This window comes from Rhinoderma darwinii, chromosome 2 (assembly GCF_050947455.1).
Source record: "Rhinoderma darwinii isolate aRhiDar2 chromosome 2, aRhiDar2.hap1, whole genome shotgun sequence".
Lineage (NCBI taxonomy): Eukaryota > Metazoa > Chordata > Amphibia > Anura > Rhinodermatidae > Rhinoderma > Rhinoderma darwinii.
In genome coordinates this window covers 36,346,714-36,364,497 of record NC_134688.1, presented here as the reverse complement: position 1 = coordinate 36,364,497, position 17,784 = coordinate 36,346,714, and the positions used below count along the sequence as shown (strand labels likewise).

Here is a 17,784-nt window from a genome sequence, read left to right as displayed (position 1 = left end):
ACCATTTTGACCCCATAGTTTTTTCACAGAACTTATTTGAATTGGGCTGGGAATGAAAACATAATTATTTTTTTCAAATAATATGTCGTTTTGGCTGAAAATTTCTTATTTTCACAAGAAACAAAATACCCCATTCTGTTGCGCAATTTGTTCTGAGTGCAGCAATACCCCATTTGTTGTGATAAACTGCCGTTTGGGCCCATGGGAGGGCTCAGTAGGAAAGGACCACCATTTGGCCTACTGGGGATTTTCTAGTGCAAAGTCATGTATGCAGAAGCACCTGAGGTACCAGTACAGTTGAAACCCGCAAGAAGTGACCCCGTTTTAAAAACGACACCCTTAAGGCATTCATCTAGAGGTGTAGTGAGCATTTTTACCGGAGACCTACACCCCATAAACTGTAATGTGGGTTCTCCTGGGTACGGCAATACCCTACATGTGGCTGATAAGGGGAAAGACGAGGGGGGATAAGCTGTGCGGGGGGCGTCAGGGTAAGTAAAATTGGGGTAAATTATAAACCAAGGGATGTATGATAAATTTTAAAACACTCTTTCATACAGAGCTCTGGTTATTCGGGACCCGGGTAACATTGGTTTGTTGTGTCATCCCTTATATCAGACTTTGCACCTCTTTTGACTTTTTTTCCCTTCTTGCCAGTTTGGGGAACTTCTCCTGGAAAGTGTTGCCGCCCTGGTACGATGCGTCTGGCCCCGCTTCCAGAAGTACTGGGTGCCCCCCCTTCTTGGTCCCTAAAGATTAGGTTCTTGATAATCACCTCTTGAAATTCCAGGAAAGTTCCCGTCTGGTCTGCACATCGACGTAGCACGTACGCATTGTACAAAGCCATCTGTATGATGTGCCCGGCCAGCTTCTTATACCACACCGCATGGCGCTGTAGGGCTTCAGGATTTGATCTGACAAGTCCACCCCTCCCATGTACCTATTGTAGTCCAGGATGCAGTCTGGTTTGGGGGTGGCCTTTCCTTCATATATCCTAAATTTGTAGGTATACCCTGATGCACTCTCGCAGCTTATATATCTTCACGCCATACCTTGCCCTCTTAACCGGCAGGTACTCGCGGAATTGAACCCTCCCTTTAAAATGTACCAGGGACTCATCAATAGAAATACACGTCTCGGGGGTGAATGCTTGGGAAAACCGGGCACTGAAACGGTCTAATAGGGGTCTCCGTTTATACAAACGGTCAAAACTGGGGTCACGTCGGGGTGGGCACGGCTCATTATCAGTATAATGTAAGAAGCAAAGTATTGCCTCATTTATTTCTTTTTTAGGTTCCAGTTCAGTTCTGAAGTTGCTTTGAGGGGCCCGTATATTAGAAACCCCTATCAAACACCCCATTTTAGAAACTAGACCCCTCAAAGTATTCACAACAGCATTTAGAAAGTTTATGAACCCTTTAGGTGTTTCACAGAAATTTAGAGCAAAGTAGGTGTGAAATGTACTTTTTTTTTTTGTCAGAAAATCCTCTTTATGCCATTTTTTTTACAACACAAAAGGATTTATCAGAGAAACGCAACTTAATACGTATTGCCCAGATTATGCAGTTTAGAGAAATATCCCACATGTGGCCCTAGTGCGGTAATGGACTGACGCGCCGGCCTCCGAAGCAAAGGAGCACCTAGTGGATTATGAGGCCTCTCTTTTATTAGGCACCATGTCCGGTTTGAAGAGGTCTTGTGGTGCCAAAACATTGGAAACCCCCCAAAAGTGACCCCATTTTGGACACTAAAGCCCTTGAGGAATGCATTGTAGTTTTCTTGGGGTGCATGCGGCTTTTTGATCAGTTTTTATTCTATTTTTAGGTGGCGTGGTGACTATAAAACAGCAATTCTACTATTGTTTTTTTATTCTATTTTTTTTACAGCGTTCACCGTGCGCTATAAATGACATATTTACTTTATTCTGCGTGGCGATACGATTACGGCGATACCAGATGTTTATACTTTTTTTATGTCTTATGGCGTTTGCACAATAAAATACGTTTTGTAAACAATCATTCACTTTTTGTGTTACCTTATTCTAAGCGCCAGAACTTTTTTATTTTTCCATCAATAAAGCCGTGCGAGGACTTATTTTTTGCGTAACGAACTGTAGTTTCCATCAATACCATTTTTTGGTACATGCGACTTTTTGATCTCTTTTTATTCCATTTTTTGGGAGGTGAAGTGACCAAACAATTGTGATTGTGGTACGGTTTATTATTATTTTCTTTTACGGCGTTCACCGCACGGGATAAATAACGAAATAATTTTGTAGTTCAGGCCGTTACGGACACGGCGATACCAATTATGTATAGTTTATTTGTTTGTTTATATATTTTTATTAATAATAAAGGACTGATAAGGGAAAAGGGGGGGATTTTTACTTTTAATACTTTTAAATCTTTTATTTTCTTATTTTTACACATCTTTTTTTAACTTTTCTTTAACTTTTTTACTTTGTCCCACTAGGGGACTTGAGGGCAGGAGGCCCTGATCGCTATTCTAATACACTGCACTACATGCGTAGTGCAGTGTATTAGAACTGTCAGCTACTCACTGACAGCAAGCATAGTGGGTCCTGACATTGTCAGGACCCACTAGGCTTCCGTCTATGGCATAGCCGGACGCCATTGTTTGGTGTCCGGTTGCCATAGTCACCATCGCCGGCCGCTATCATGTAGCAGGCCGGCGATGGCAGCTTAACCCCTAAAAAGCCGCGATCTCTATAGAACGCGGCTTTTAAGGGGTTAATCAGCGGGGACACAGCGATCGGTCCCCGCTGTAGGAGCTGTGACAGCTGCTGTACGAGACAGCAGCTGTCACAGCTCCTGTATGTGTCGGGAGGACGGCCGAAACGGCCGTTACTCCCGAGACGTACTATTCCGTCATGGAGCGCGAACAGGGCGCTTTCCATGACGTAATAGTACGTCACTGAGCGTTAAGGGGTTAAAATAATAAAAGTTCAAATTGTTCAGGAAGAAAAAACTGTGTGAGCAATGCTATTAGACATGTCAGAAATTTTTATCGGTGGGGCCTGTTCGCTGTGACTCCCACAGCCGTGTATGCAGTAAAATGCACCCGTAATTTACATAAAGCAGAGCATAACTGTCAGGAAGGGTCTGTGGACCCACTGGGCCGTACCGCCTTCGCGGTATGGCAGCTGGCCAACAGGGCGCAGGTCAATGTCTATAGTTCGTTTAGGTACCTGTGGCAGCTCGGACAGTAGCAAGGCAGGCTCAGCTGGGACTAGGCAGCAGGTAGACGTCAGGTGAGGTGAAGCAGGTCAGGTGTGGTATACAGCACGGCACGACTTTGGCTCAGCACAGTACTCGACCAGGATAGTATGCAGGGAACAGGAACACACTAGGAGACCATTGCATAGACAAACTAGGGAAACAACAACAACACAGCTCAGGCATCAAAGCAGGGGACTGGACCCCCTCTTATAGTCCAGGGTACTCACGGCCTCATGTTCATCGAAGTCTGGTGCGCGCACTGCCCCTTTAAGAGCGGGCACGAGCGTGCCCGTGCACCCTACGGAATCCGGCTGAGGTGAGTGGAAGCGAGTGCTGGCGTCTCCTGAGGAGGAGGCTGGGGCCAGCGCTTGCCTACTCGTGGCTGCAGCTGTCAGGGGGAGATTGGAGCTGACAGCCTGCAGCCACGGACATGACAATACCTAGTATTTAGGTAGGTTTGAGCTGCAGTTTCAAAGGTACAATAGCGCCCCCTTTTATGTTTTCCTGGATCACAATGAAAGGTAACAGATGGAGACGGATAACACTAGATCATACCATGTAAAGAAAATAGAGAAATATGCTATCAAAAAAATAAAACAGACTAGAAAAAAAAGGTTGTTTCAGTATGGATTTATAAGAAGTAAAAAGAAATAAGGCTATATATGTTGTCACATAGATAATACTAGTGTTTATTATCCCTGTACCATGACATCATTGTGTGCATATCACTGTGCTGTGACATCACTGTGGTCTATATCCATTAGCTCTGACATGGCTGTGTTTATTATCCTTGTCTGTGACATCGCTGTGCACATTATTCCCTTATCACTGTCACATTGTTCCCTTAGTGTGACATCACTGTGTGCAAAAACCTTTTCCAATAACTTCAGTGTTTATTATACATGTACTATGACATCATTAGGTACATTGTACCTGTTTTGTGGCAACATTTTGTACATTAACCGCTTTCTATTATTTCACAGTGTTTATTATACATGTACTGACTTTTTTTTCAAAATAGTTTTTATTAACATTTTTCAGTAAGGGATACAAAAAGTAAAGAGGGGATGGTGTATGAGAAGCATAAAATAATAATTTAAAGATAAAATAAAAGAATAAAAAAAAATCACAAAAATAAAACTGTGCAAAAATGTAGTTGGGGGGAGGGGGGGGGGGTGAAAGGAGAAAAAAACCCAAAAAACATAACATAGTCATAACTATAACTATGAAGCTCGCTATATCGATAGATTAAATAAATCAGGTGAGGGGATATACATATTAAATGAATGACAGGATCTCCCTTCTTCCCTCGCATGGTCCTCAGCACCAGTGAAAGCTTGGGTAGGGAACCAGCCAACTACCCAGCGCCAGTCTCACCGATATGTCGTCCAAGAGTTTTCCCCGAGGAAGGAGATCGCCATTAGACAGATAAGAGGCACGACCCCAGTAGGCACCATGAGAATACGAATCCCCGACAATTTATAGTAAACACACATTACAATATAAGTGTATTCCCCATGATCAACTGTTCTTGAAACCATATAGTGGAATCAAAGCAGTGTTTTACTCACAGCCCTGATCCCTATACATCACACATTTATTTTTTATTACATTATCACACAGTTCTGACACTTCCATACATACACATTTCTTTTTTACCATACATTCACACCCTAGCACTACACTAACACTCATTTATCGCACACTTGTGAGCACTTAGGTTGCCACTCCCCTCAAGACTAGTGGGAGTGGCTATCACTATTTAATGCACCCTCCTTCTGCAGCATTTTTTGACCTGTCTGCGTCCTACTGGGAACGGGTTTTCACCCACCCACTTAGTAAGTATGGCCTTTTTTGTGGTTTTGACAATTTATAGTAAACACACATTACAATATGAGTGTTTTATTTTCATTTGTACATTCCGCGGGAGGAGTGAAATAAAGGATTCGCATGTATCGAAATTTTTTTGACCTTTTCTCTTTATGGAGAGAAGTTTCCATCCAATCCATCTTCAACAGGTAAGAGAGTTTGTCAAGAAACATTTTGAAAGGCGGGGCCTGATCATGAAGCCAGGTTTGCAGGATAGCCTTTACCCCTGCTGCTGCCACGTAATGCAGCAGTCTTTGTGCCCCGGGGGAACAGTTATGTGTATCAGAGTCTAGGTATCCAAAGATTGCCCATAACGCTGTTTTGGGAACAAAATTTGTGAGGTGTTCTGAGGTGAATAATCGTATTCTGGACCAAAAAGTCTGGATGTTGGGGCAGGACCATAGACAATGGTAGAGGTTAGCCTCCGGTGTATGACATTTGAAGCAGTGTGAGGTGTGGTAGATGCCAATTTTGTGCCCTATGTGTGGAGTTAGGTATGACCTATGAGTGACTTTCAATCTCATCTCCAGGAAACGTGCCGAATGGAGAAATTTATGTGCCTGTGTCAAGGCCGCTAAAATGTTTGTGTAGGTGAGCGTTTGGTCATCTGTTTGCTATTTGGTTAGGGGGGTTTGGGAGTAATCTAAGGAAACATGGATAAGTTGGTAATTACAAGTTATTTGTCCCCTGAGGTAGTTATGTTTTGAAACGTTAAGTATTAAGTAAAACGCCTGAATTACGTCTGAAACCACTGCGTGTGAACATACTCTCAAGCACCTTTTTTCCTCTTCAGGGGCGTGTTCAATCCTGCTACGTTCCATGAAAGGAACTTGATATGGGGATGGGTCAGGGGCGTAACTAGGAAAGACTGGGCCCCATAGCAAACTTTTGACTGGGGCCCTCCCCTGGGTGTCACACAACCCCCCCCCTTGTAGATAGTGCCTTTTTTACAGCCCCCCCCTGTAGATAACGCCATACAGCCCCCCCTCTGTAGATAGCGCCATACATCCCCCTGTAGAGAACGCCATACAGCCCCCCTGTAGATAACGCCATACAGCCCCCCTGCAGAGAACGCCATACAGCCCCCCCTGTAGAGAACGACTTACAGCCCCCCCCATGTAGAGAACGCCATACAGCCCCCCCCCTGTAGAGAACGCCATACAGCCCCCCTGTAGTGAACGCCATACAGCCCCCCCCCCTGTAGAGAACGCCATACAGCCCCCCCCTGTAGGGAACGCCATACAGCTCCCCCCCTGTAGGGAACGCCATACAGCTCCCCCCCTGTAGGGAACGCCATACAGCCACCCCCCCTGTAGGGAACGCCATACAGCGTTCCCCCCTCTGTAGGGAACGCCATACAACGTCCCCCCCTCCCCAAAAAATGCGACCTACAGTGTCCTACAAAATACATGTATCCCCTCTCCACAGGATCTCCACAGGATAGGGGATACATGAATGATCGCTGGCAGCGATAGGGAGAACAGGGGACTGAAAGTCCCCTGAACTTCTCCATGACAAACCTCTGACTTCCGGCGTCTGCGCAGCTCAATAAAAATTAAAGGAGCGCTGGTCACGCATGCGCACAAGCACGACCGGCGCTCCATTCATTTCTACGGAGCTGCCGACACAGACCCCGGAAGTCCGAGGTTTGTGATGGAGAACTTCAGGGGACTTTCAGTCCCCCGTTCTCCCTATCAATGCCAGCGATCACACATGTATCCCCTGTCCTGTGGAGATCCTGTGGAGAGGGGATACATGTCCTGTGGAGATCCTGTGGAGAGGGGATACATGTCCTCTGGAGAGGGGGGGGGGATACATGTCCTGTGGAGAGGGGGATACATGTCCTGTGGAGATCCTGTGGAGAGGGGGATACATGTCCTGTGGAGAGGGGGATACATGTCCTGTGGAGATCCTGTGGAGAGGGGATACATGTCTTGTGGAGAGGGGGGGGGGGATACATGTCCTGTGGAGAGGGGGGGGATACATGTCCTGTGGAGAGGGGATACATGTCCTGTGGAGAGGGGATACATGTCCTGTGGAGAGGGGATACATGTCCTGTGGATATCCTGTGGAGAGGGGATACATGTCTTTTGCTCTATTTTGCGCCTTCAGGACCAGACACCGTTTAGCCATTTTTAGCACGTGTTAGTTAAATGGCTATAACTTTTTTATTTGTTGGGCTAACTACGTGATTTTTGCGACGTTTTTTCCGTAGACAATGCAGGTTTCATTTTTTATCGTTTTTATACACACCTTTTTTGCTATTTTAGAATTTTTATTCATAAAGTTTGAAAATAATAGTAAAAAAATAAGCTTTTTTACATTTCAGCTATTTTTTTTTTGGTAATAACATAGTTTTACCCTAAAATAGACCTTTTATTTGTGATCGTCATTGTCTACCGTAAATTTTTATATATTACATGTCTATATTAGGGTAATTGGGTCAGCGCTAGCGTTACAACAATCATTGGCGGGGGGGAACGTTTTTTTTTGGGGGTGGGTATTTTATGTGTATTTATTATTTAAATTTTTTTTGCACTTTACTTTATTATTTTTTTATTACTATGGTCTGTCCCCCAAAGGTCAAAGAAGACCTTTGGGGAACTTTATATATTTTTTTTCTTTCTTTTACACCATGTTTTTCCACTGTAACTGGAGCTGCAACAGTCTGCCACTAACGGCACCCGGCGATCATGTGACCCGTCACATGATCACCTGGAGGAATAGAGACAGCGCCGCTGCTGCTGTCTCTATTCCTGTACACAGCGCGCATTCAGCGCTGTGTACAAGTGATCAGAGAAGACAGAAGCAGCGAAAGCTGCTTCTATCCTCTCCTCAGGGTCCCCGGCAGTCACTGACAGCCGGAGACCCGACATTCAGCTGCCCGGTCGCGCGGGCAGCAAGTTAAAACCCGAGCCGTAGAAAGTCTATGGCTCGGGTTTTAAGGACCCTGACCGCTGGCCGTAAAAATACAGCCAGCGGTCGGGAACCAGTTAATGGCAGAGCGGGGAGATACCTCCCTGCTCTGCCATAGTGTTCAGTGGCGTCCCGCTGTAGCAGCCATAGCGGCTGCTAGCGGAGCCTCCGGCCATGGTGGGGGCCGGTGCCGGCGGGTGACACGGGCCCCCTCATGCCGCGGGCCCCGTAGCAGCCGCTACTGCTGCTACGGCAGTAGTTACGCCACTGGGATGGGTGCTATAAGTGTCAGGGTGTAGTCTGTTTGGGGTACTCATCCTGTGTCGAGATGATAGACTCAGATCAAAGGTAATGAAAGCCAGATGCTGCAACCCACGGTCCAAGCGAGCCGCGAGTACAGCCCCTCCCCAATGATGCCTTTACAAATGGGAGTCACGCCTCCCATCACCTGAAAAAGGAGAAAATATGTATGCGAGCATAAATAACAGAAGAAAAACATGTAAACAACAAAAATTGTAGCGTGTTTTCAAGTAACTGTATTCCGCTACGAACATAACCACCTCAAGTTGCGCATTAAGTCGCCAATATAATCGAAGTAAGCACATGTCCATGAGTGGGAGGACCAACTTTTCCTCTAGAAAGGTATCTGCTACTCTTTATCCCTCATTTCCAGATGGCGGCCCCTTCTGGCCAGGATTGGGTCTTCAAACATTAGCGTACGGTCTCCCAATTGCACTTTCAGTTTGGCCGGGAAGAGGAGTTGAAATCGAGTGTTCTGTTCGTGCAACAATCGGCAAACTGGAGCAAAGGCTTTTCGCTTTTGTGCGACCGCTGCCGAATAATCTTGGAAGATTAGGATTTCGGAGTTGTTCACATGAAGTTCCCTCTGCTGCCTGTATGCTCTCAAGACTTTTTCTTTTATCGCCCAGTGTAGATATTTGGCAATCACTGTACGTGGCCTATTGTCTCCTGCATCCCCTGTGGTTCTAGGTGGTCCCAGCCTAAATACTCTCTTAATCATGAGGGGGTCATGTCCAAAGTCAATGTTGAGGGCTTTGGGGAGATCTTTGGTGATGTAGTCCAGTAGTTGGTTATTCGTCACTCAGGAATACCCACGAAACGTAAGTTGCTTCGTCTATCCCTATTTTCTAGGTCGTCCAGTTTGTAGCTCAAGGCTTGGGATGTAGCCTGACTTTGGCGTAAGGCAACCTCCATTGCGGAGATAGAGTTCTCTGCGGTATTAAACCTTGTTTCCATATCTGCAATTTTTTGAGAGTTTGAAGTGATTAGTGCCAACGCAGAGTTTATGGAGGTATGCAAGATATCCAGCCGTTTGTCGAAAAGAGGCAGCAGAAGTTTGGAGACCTCCTGTGCCACTAAGGTCGCCTTAAGTGAGTCAGTCTCTGAGTCATGTGAAGGACTGTTTTGTGGGGATAATCTAGGTGGCGTGACATCATCTCCAGTAAGAAGTTCAGGGGAGAACTGAGGTTGAGAGGTGGAGCCTCTAGTAGATGAGGATCTGGGAGTCGGCTTATCCCCCTTCGTATGACTTTTGGATTTATGCATTTTGGAGGACTGAGTTATCCCAGATGTTAGAGTGGTGTGGGAGCGAGTAGGTTTATCTCTCAAAGATTTTGTCAAATATTTGTTCATGTCACGTTCCACTGTCAGGGAAGTGAAAAGAGAGATTATATAGGTAGTGAACAGGCAACAGAGGTATATAGTAGGAAAGTAGCCCAAAGAGCTTTACATCGTTATAGACCCATCAACATGTGTATGGTTCTGGAAGGATCACTGAAACTAAACATAGTGGACTCAACAGTCAATGTCCAGATTAAACGGTGAAGCAAACTAAGGTGGACCAAAAGGGAGGTCACTGAGGAGTGGTATATCACAAATTTGTTATACAGTGTTGGGGTTCGTACTTATCTCCAACCTTGACGTAGGCCAGTGCATTCCGCCTAGTTATTAGAGTTGTGCTGAATATTCTCCTGCTAAGGGAAGGCACAGTTAGGCTGGTGTGCTTGTTGGTCGGGGAGTGTCCCTTTAAATGGGGATGTTGGAATTGCTTTCCCTATGGTCCGAAGAGGACCTTCCCGCTGATTTGGGGACAATATTGTGTTCACACTCTGTCTGGCTATCCCCTATGCAAGAGGAACGGGGTCTTGGGGTGATGCTTGTCAGGTGCTGTTAGGCCTGCAGTTACCCATCGGCCGGTACAGTGGCACAATGGAGGCCAAGCTTCACAGGGTCCATTCCTGAGTAGGCCAGATATGCATGGGAGATGGTGCCTCTGACCTGGGAACTGCGCCGCCGCTCCTCCTGTTCCCTCCACCGTCCGTGTGGGTGGATGCAGCAGCATGTCTGGTATCAGCGGTCGTCAGGCCGAGTAGTGCGACACGCAAGATGGCGGCCGAGGTGTGTCCTCTCGTGAGTTGTGCCTCGCGCAAGATGGCAGCAGGGAGCGTCCCTTGTTAGGCCTGCACCTACTCGCCAGCAGATACAGTTTATAATGGCAACCAAGCGCAGGATCAAGGACTTCTAATTTCAAGAGCCTAAGTCCGAGCCGGGCATGTGTGGGAGACGGTGCCTCTCACCCGGGAACTGTGCCGCTGCTACTTCCGCTCCCCTCATTGGCCATGTGGTGCAGATGCAGTCCAGCGGTCGTCAGGCCGAGTAGTGCCACACGCAAGATGGTGGCCGTGAGTATCCCGTCTGACTTCAGACCTCTGGAGGCCAAGGTGTGGGTGCTAGTAGCAGTATTGGTCCAGGTGTCGGGCTGTACTGTGACATTTATTCCTGTGCTGTTACTTCACTGGCCATTACCCCTGTTATGTGGCATCACTGTGCACATTATTCCGATACTATGACATTATTTTGCGCAATAACCCTTTAGGGTATGTTCACACGCAGTGTTTTCAGACGTAATTCGGGCGTTTTACGCCTCGAATTGCGTCTGAAAAAACGCCCCTAATACGCCTACAAACATCTGCCCATTGCTTGCAATGGATTTTACGGTGTTCTGTTCCCACAAGGCGTAAAAAGACGCCCGCGAAAAAGAAGTGCATGTCACTCACTTCTTGGGACGTTTTTGGAGCCGTTTTTCATTGACTCCATTGAAAAACAGCTCCAATAACATCCGTAAAATACGCTGCGAAAAACGCGAGTTGCTACAAAAACGTCTGAAAATCAGGAGCTGTTTTCGCCTGAAAACAGCTCTGTATTTTCAGACGTTTTTGGTCACTGCGTGTGAACATACCCTAACTATGACTTCACAATGTTTATTATGCGTGTATTGTGACATCACTGTTTATTATCGATGTATGGTGAAATGATTTTATTTATTATTCCTGTGCTGTGATATCACAGTGTTTATTTTGCCCACACTGTGAGATCACTGTGTGCATTATCACTGTACTGTGAGATCACTGTGTGTCTTATCCCTGTACTATGACATATTTGTGAACAGTATCCCTGCAGTGTGACATCATTGCCTTTTTGATATCTGTACTGTGACATCATAGTGTACATTATCCCTGTACTGTGACATTACTATCTTTATGGCCTGGCCCCTTAGCTCCGATGATTGGCGGGGGTCAGACCTCCACCATTGATGGCCATTCCTAAGGATAGACCATTAATGTTTTAATCCGTGGAAGTTGTAATAGCATCCACAGAATAATTGACAAGTGTATGATCACTTGGGGCCCCATTACTGGAACCCCCACCGATCTCTAGAATGAGGGTCCAGACCACCGTCCCTCCTCACTGCACAATTGCAGTAAGGAGGATTTTAAAAGGAGCGGCGGTGGAGCATATGTGCTGCCGATCCATTAGATGTTTATGGGGCCTATACTGTAGCTAGGTAGATTTGTTGTTCAGCAGTTAGGAAAAGCTGGGTGACAAGGCCTTTGCTAACTGTAATGGCAACCATAATGGTGGTCACCCAGCTTTCCCAGGCTTCTGTATGGTAATTCCTCTTAAATATGCAACGATATGGGATAAAGTTATGTATGAGTGAGGATCAAGGCATATTTTCTGTGTCATAGCTTGGAAAAGCTGGGTAACATGGCCTGTGCCAGCTGTAATGGAAGCCATAATGTTTATCACACAGCTTTATCAGAACCAGATATAACTATAAAACAGGTAAAAAATATATTTTTTAAGTTTAAGTGAAGAAAACTTTAGGACATTTTTTGTTAAAATTTTATTTTATTGGATAATGCAAAAATATTGGCGCTGTTCTGTAATTTAATAAATTGCGTTAATTGAGAGCAAGTTAATTTGTTTCAGATTCCAAATTAGCTGCGAGCTTCGCTCGTGAGTTTTTTTTCCTGTTCTTGTCATGATTAGATCCAGGCGGTAGAGCTGGCGTTGCTTATACAGCTTTCTATCCAGCAACCTTCATCTCCAGCATCTGCGGTCTGCTGTGTTTTCAGTAGGAAATCTGAAAGTTCTTCAAGTGTTTGCATTTCTTCATATAAAAGATGCTGCGACTCTATGCTGCTGCATTGATCTTCTGCCACATTGTTTTTCATAGGGGAGAAAGTACGATGACCCATGAATACTCCATCCCCTCCACAAAGGTAAGAAAATCTAATATCCTATACCATCTATGGCAAAATTATTACCATGTCATTAAACATAGTATTGGACTCAGCATTGATATGTACAAAAAACATAGAGGGGTTCTCTATTTTTTTTTTCTTTTTTGTTACGGTTTAAGGTGGTAATGTACCTTTATCAATGAAAACATAGTGTATAAAGAGTCCCAGAGATGAGATCTCAGGGGACACCACTGTATGGACACACACATCCATACATAGAACTCAATGTACACAGCTGGTACTCTGGTGCCACATACTTTTGGACTCCCATAGTTTTTATTATAGTGCAGAAGAGCTGGTGGTGCTTAGCAGGGGAGGGCAAAAAGGGGAATGACCCGGGACCTCCACTATTGTAGTAGTTTCTGATATTAGCAGACTGTATTTCAGTACTATTGTGGCATTATATAGTTCAGTTTGGGCATTCATGTTTGACACTGTAGGGTGGCGTTATGTGGACACTGCATAGTACCGTTATTTGTGCACTTTTTGAAAGCACCTTAAAAGTGTTTTTTGAGGGACTGCTCTGTTTGTGCTATTGTATGTAATATTTTAATATACTGTCGCTGCTACTTTTTCTTCCAAAAAGATTGAGTAGGGGCCCCCACATAATGTTTTGACCTAGGGCCCTCCACAGACCATGATCCTGCCCTTGTGCCGATATGTGCCAACAGCACTTCCACCCTGTGAGTTCCACAGGGAAAGACATATGGCAATGGTGTAAAACCTATGGCTCTGCCGCTGTTGTGAAACTACAACTTCCAGCATGCCCTGACCTGACAGCCGAAGGCTTCACAAGCGCTGGAGAGCAACAGGTCATCCTAGGGGGGCATTAATTATTAGGGGTTGTTTTTTTTAAAAACAATCTTGAAAAAAGGGGGAAGGGGCAACAGCATAGACAATGGGCTAATTTACAATTAGTCAGACAGGTTCCTGTTTGCAAAAAACTTTCTATAAACTTTGAGACAAGTAATATATATTCGCATACATGGCCCAGAAGTCTAAGTTGTAGAGCATTGCCATACAGGGTATTAATCACATACAAGCTATGCATTGGGGCATACACTATATAACAGCTTTAAATATTAGTTCCCATCTAACATATCTAGTTCCTTATTTACTCCGTGTTAAAATGTGGTCCCCAGGAATGACTTTTAGGGACCAGTGCTGCAGGAGGAGCCAGGTGCGTAGCTAGATTGGGCTGGCAGACCATGTGACTTTGGTGTTGGGTGCCAGGGGGTGCCAGCAATTCTCTCTGCCTTGGCCAGGGAATTTACACACAGGTCTATGGTATGGCAGCAAACAAAATCTTTGCCCTAGGCGATAGAAGGTGTCACGTTGGGATCGTGGACCCACTGGGCCGTACCGCCTTGGCGGTATGGCAGCTGGCCAACAGGGCGCAGGTAAAAGTCTATAGTTTGTATAGGGTACCTGTGGCAGCTCAGACAGTAGCAAGGCAGGCCCGGCTGGGACTAGGCAGCAGGCAGACGTCAGGCGTGGTGTAGCAGGACAGGCGTGGTATGCAGCACAGCATGACTACAGCTCAGCACTTGACCAGGATAGTACGGGATACAGGATACAGGTACAGGAAACACTGGGAACTGGAAGACACTAGGAGACCATTTGCATAGACAAACTTCGGGTACGACAATGACGCTCAGGCATGGGAGGAAGGGGCTGGGCCCTTCTTATAGCCCAGGGTGCTCTGGGAGCAATCAGCTCAATCTCTCACCTGCGTGCACTTAAGTCTGGACTGAGCTCGCAAGCACACCCTGGTGGTCACTGTGGAACAGGACGGCCGTATGTGCAGACATCTCTGAAGAGAAGGGCATCGACTGGATGGAAGGAGTTTGTGGTCAGCGACCACAGACGTTACAGTATCCCCCCTCTTACACCCCCTTCTCTTGAGACCAGAACGAGAGAGAAACCTCTTAATGAGGGTAGGAGCATTGAGATTCTCTTCTAGCTCCCAGGACCTCTCTTCTAGTCCAAACCCCTTCCAATCTACTAAATAAAAGGTTCTTCCTCTTACTTTTTAATGTCCAGGATCTCCTTAATCTCAAAGGTGTCTGAAGGACCGCTGGAGGCAACCGCAGGGCTAGGAGTCTTGGTAAAGCGGTTCAGAACCACCATCTTCAGGTGGGAGACATGGAAGGAGTTGGGGATCATGAGGGTAGGAGGCAGCCGAAGCTTGTAGTCGACAGGGTTGATCTGCTGTAGGATCTCTCAGGGTCCGAGGAACTTGGGAGCAAATTTTTTTATGATGGCACCCTCATTCGAATATTCCTGGAGGACAGCCAGACTTTCGTGCCAGGGAGAAACTGAGGAGGTTCTCTTCTCCTTGTGTCCGCCTTCCGTTTCATGCGGTCGACCGCCAGCAGGATGGAGGATTGAGTCTGCTGCCAGATCTGCAGAAAGTTCCTGAAAGGAGTGTCAGCTGCTTGTACCTCGGACGTATCAGGCACCGGGAGAGGAATTCGTGGATGTTGGCCATAGACAATAAAAAATGGTGTATTCCTTGTGGACTCGCTGGTGTGATTATTGTATGAGAATTCCGCCCACGGGAGCAACTGGACCCAGTCATCATGCTGCTTGGAGATGAAGTGGCATAGGTAGTTCTCCAAGATTTGATTGATCCTCTCGACCTGACCATTGGACTGAGGATGGTAGGCAGAGGAAAAGTCCAACTTTACACCTAGGAGTCTGCAGAGGGCTCTCCAGAACTTTGAGGTGAACTGAACCTCCCGATTACACACAATATGCTGCGGCAAGCCGTGCAGGCGGAAGATGAGTTGGATGAAAAGCTCGGCGGGTTGAGGAGCAGAAGGAAGGCCGGTCAGAGGAACGAAGTGGGCCATCTTCGAAAATCGATCCACAACCACCAAGACAGTACAGCATCCAGCAGAGAGAGGCAGGTTAGTGATAAAATCCATAGCTATATGCTGCCAGGGAGCATCGGGCACAGGCAATGGCTGGAGCAGGCCAGCAGGTCTGGAGTGAGCGACCTTGTTAGCTGCACACACTGAGCAGGAAGAAACAAAGTCCATAATGTCCTTGGGCAGCGTGGGCCACCAGAAATGACGGGCAATCAGATCTCGGGTCTTACGGGTCCCCGCGTGACCTGCCAGTCTAGAGGAGTGTCCCCAGCAGAGGATTCTCCCTCTGTCAGCCAGGCGCACAAAAGTCCTCGCTGGAGGAATGTACCCAACTTGCAAGGGTTTGACAGAGACAATGCAAGATGGATTAATAATATTCTGTGGAATTTCCATGGTGTCTTCTGTCTCGAAAGACCTGGACAAGGCATCGGCCCTCACATTTTTGTCAGCTGGGCGATAATGGAGCTCAAACTGGAACCTAGTAAAGAACAGCGACCACCTGGCCTGACGAGGATTCAGCTGTTGGGCCGTCTGGAGATAGGTGAGATTCTTGTGGTCCGTAAAAATTAGGATGGGATGAGCTGTACCCTCTAGTAGATGTCTCCACTCCAGAGCCAATTTGATGGCCAGTAACTCCCGATCTCCAATCGAGTAGTTGCGTTCTGCGAAAGAGAAGAGCTTAGAGAAATATCCACGTACCATTGACTTGCCCTTGGAACCTCTCTGGAACAGGAGTGCACCAGCACCGACAGAGGAGGCGTCCACCTCCAACGAGAACTGTAGCGAAACATCTGGATGATGGAGGATAGAGGCTGACGTGAAGACACTCTTCAGGCTATTTAATACGGACTCTGCCTCAGGAGTCCACACCTGGGCGTTCATGCCCTTCTTGGTGAGGTTAGAGATAGGAGAGGTCACTGAGGAGAAGTTTGGGATGAACTGTCTGTAAAAATTGGCGAATCCCATAAAGCGCTGTATGGCCCTCAAGCCTTGAGGACGTGGCCATTCCATGCTATCTTCCATTCATCACCCCGGCGAATCCGGATTAGGTTGTAAGCCCCACGCAGGTGTAGTTTGGAACAAATCTTGGCACTACGAATACGATCAAATAGTTCTGAGATCAATGGCAACGGATACGTATTTTTCACCCTGATCTGGTTGAGACCCCGGTAGTCGATACAGGGACGCAGAGGACCATCCTTTTTCTTGACGAAGAAGAACCCGGCTCCTGCCGGGGAGGAAGATTTCCGTATGAAGCCCCGCACCAAGTCCTCTTTAACATAGGCGGACATGGACAGAGTCTCGAAGTGCGTCTGCATTGTTTGTCCTGGGTGGATAGCTTACACTGGTCCATCCTCACAGACAACTTAGGAGAATCGGTATCTGAGGACAGCAGAGGTTGCTGCAAGGGTTGGGACCTGACTAGGAAGGCCTCCCTCCCGACGAGCTTCTTGGAGACATTCTCGGATCCTCATATCAATCCGGGCGGACAGAAGGATGAAGTCATCCAGGGTAGACGGTAGATCTCGAGCGGCAAGTTCATCCTTAATATTAGGAGACAGTCCAGAATGCCAGAATGTAGCCACCCGGGCCTCATTGTGCCACAGCAATTTTCCCACTAGGGTGCGGAAGTGGATGGCGTACTCGCCCACGGAGTTGTATCCTTGGCGTAGGTTTAGCAAGGAAGCCGCTGCAGATGAGACTCATTCAGGCTCCTCAAACACCATGGGAAAAGTCCTGAGGAAGCCCTGGAAGTCACGGGTCTCTGGTCCTTGTCTCTCCCAGATAGGATTCGCCCATGCAAGAGCCTTGCCAGTGAGGAGAGAGATGATGAAAGCGACCCTTGCGCCATCAGACGTGGATCTGGCAACTGGTTCAAAAATCCATGACCGGTACCTGCGTCTCCATCATAGTGGTCAGGAAGTGGCAAAGAAAAACAGGAATCAACACTGCCAGGAGGTGTAGTCTGAGGATCAACACTGCCAGGAGGTGTAGTAGGAGGAAAGGCAGCTTGTGCCTCCTGCCGATGTGCGAGAATGTTCAAGGCCTGGAGGAGTTGGTCCTGTCGAGACCGGAGGTCCAGCATATCCGCCCGCATCTCTTGTGACGTTATCTTGGTCTTGGATTGACCAGTGGGGTCCATGGCCTGAGCGTACTGTCACGTTGAGTTCGTGGACCCACTGGGCCGTACAGCCTTGGCGGTATGGCAGCTGGCCAACAGGGCGCAGGTAACAGTCTAAAGTTCGTATAGGGTACCTATGGCATCTCGGACAGTAGCAA

The 17,784-nt window shown here is 46.9% G+C and overlaps 1 protein-coding gene across 6 annotated transcripts in view; it reads left to right on the top strand.

The window, feature by feature from the left end:
- ANGPTL5 (angiopoietin like 5) overlaps positions 1-17,784 on the top strand; it is a 72,076-nt gene that overhangs the window by 11,785 nt on the left and 42,507 nt on the right. The window contains exon 2 of one of the 6 annotated variants that reach the window (XM_075849967.1): positions 12,565-12,610. The exons of 4 other annotated variants lie outside the window; for them this stretch is intronic. In XM_075849967.1, the coding sequence (XP_075706082.1) occupies positions 12,578-12,610 (33 nt within the window). In that variant the 5' untranslated portion in view covers positions 12,565-12,577. Of the gene's footprint in view, positions 1-12,511; positions 12,611-17,784 lie in introns of those variants that run through there. One more of the 6 variants, XM_075849965.1, reaches the window with a different exon arrangement.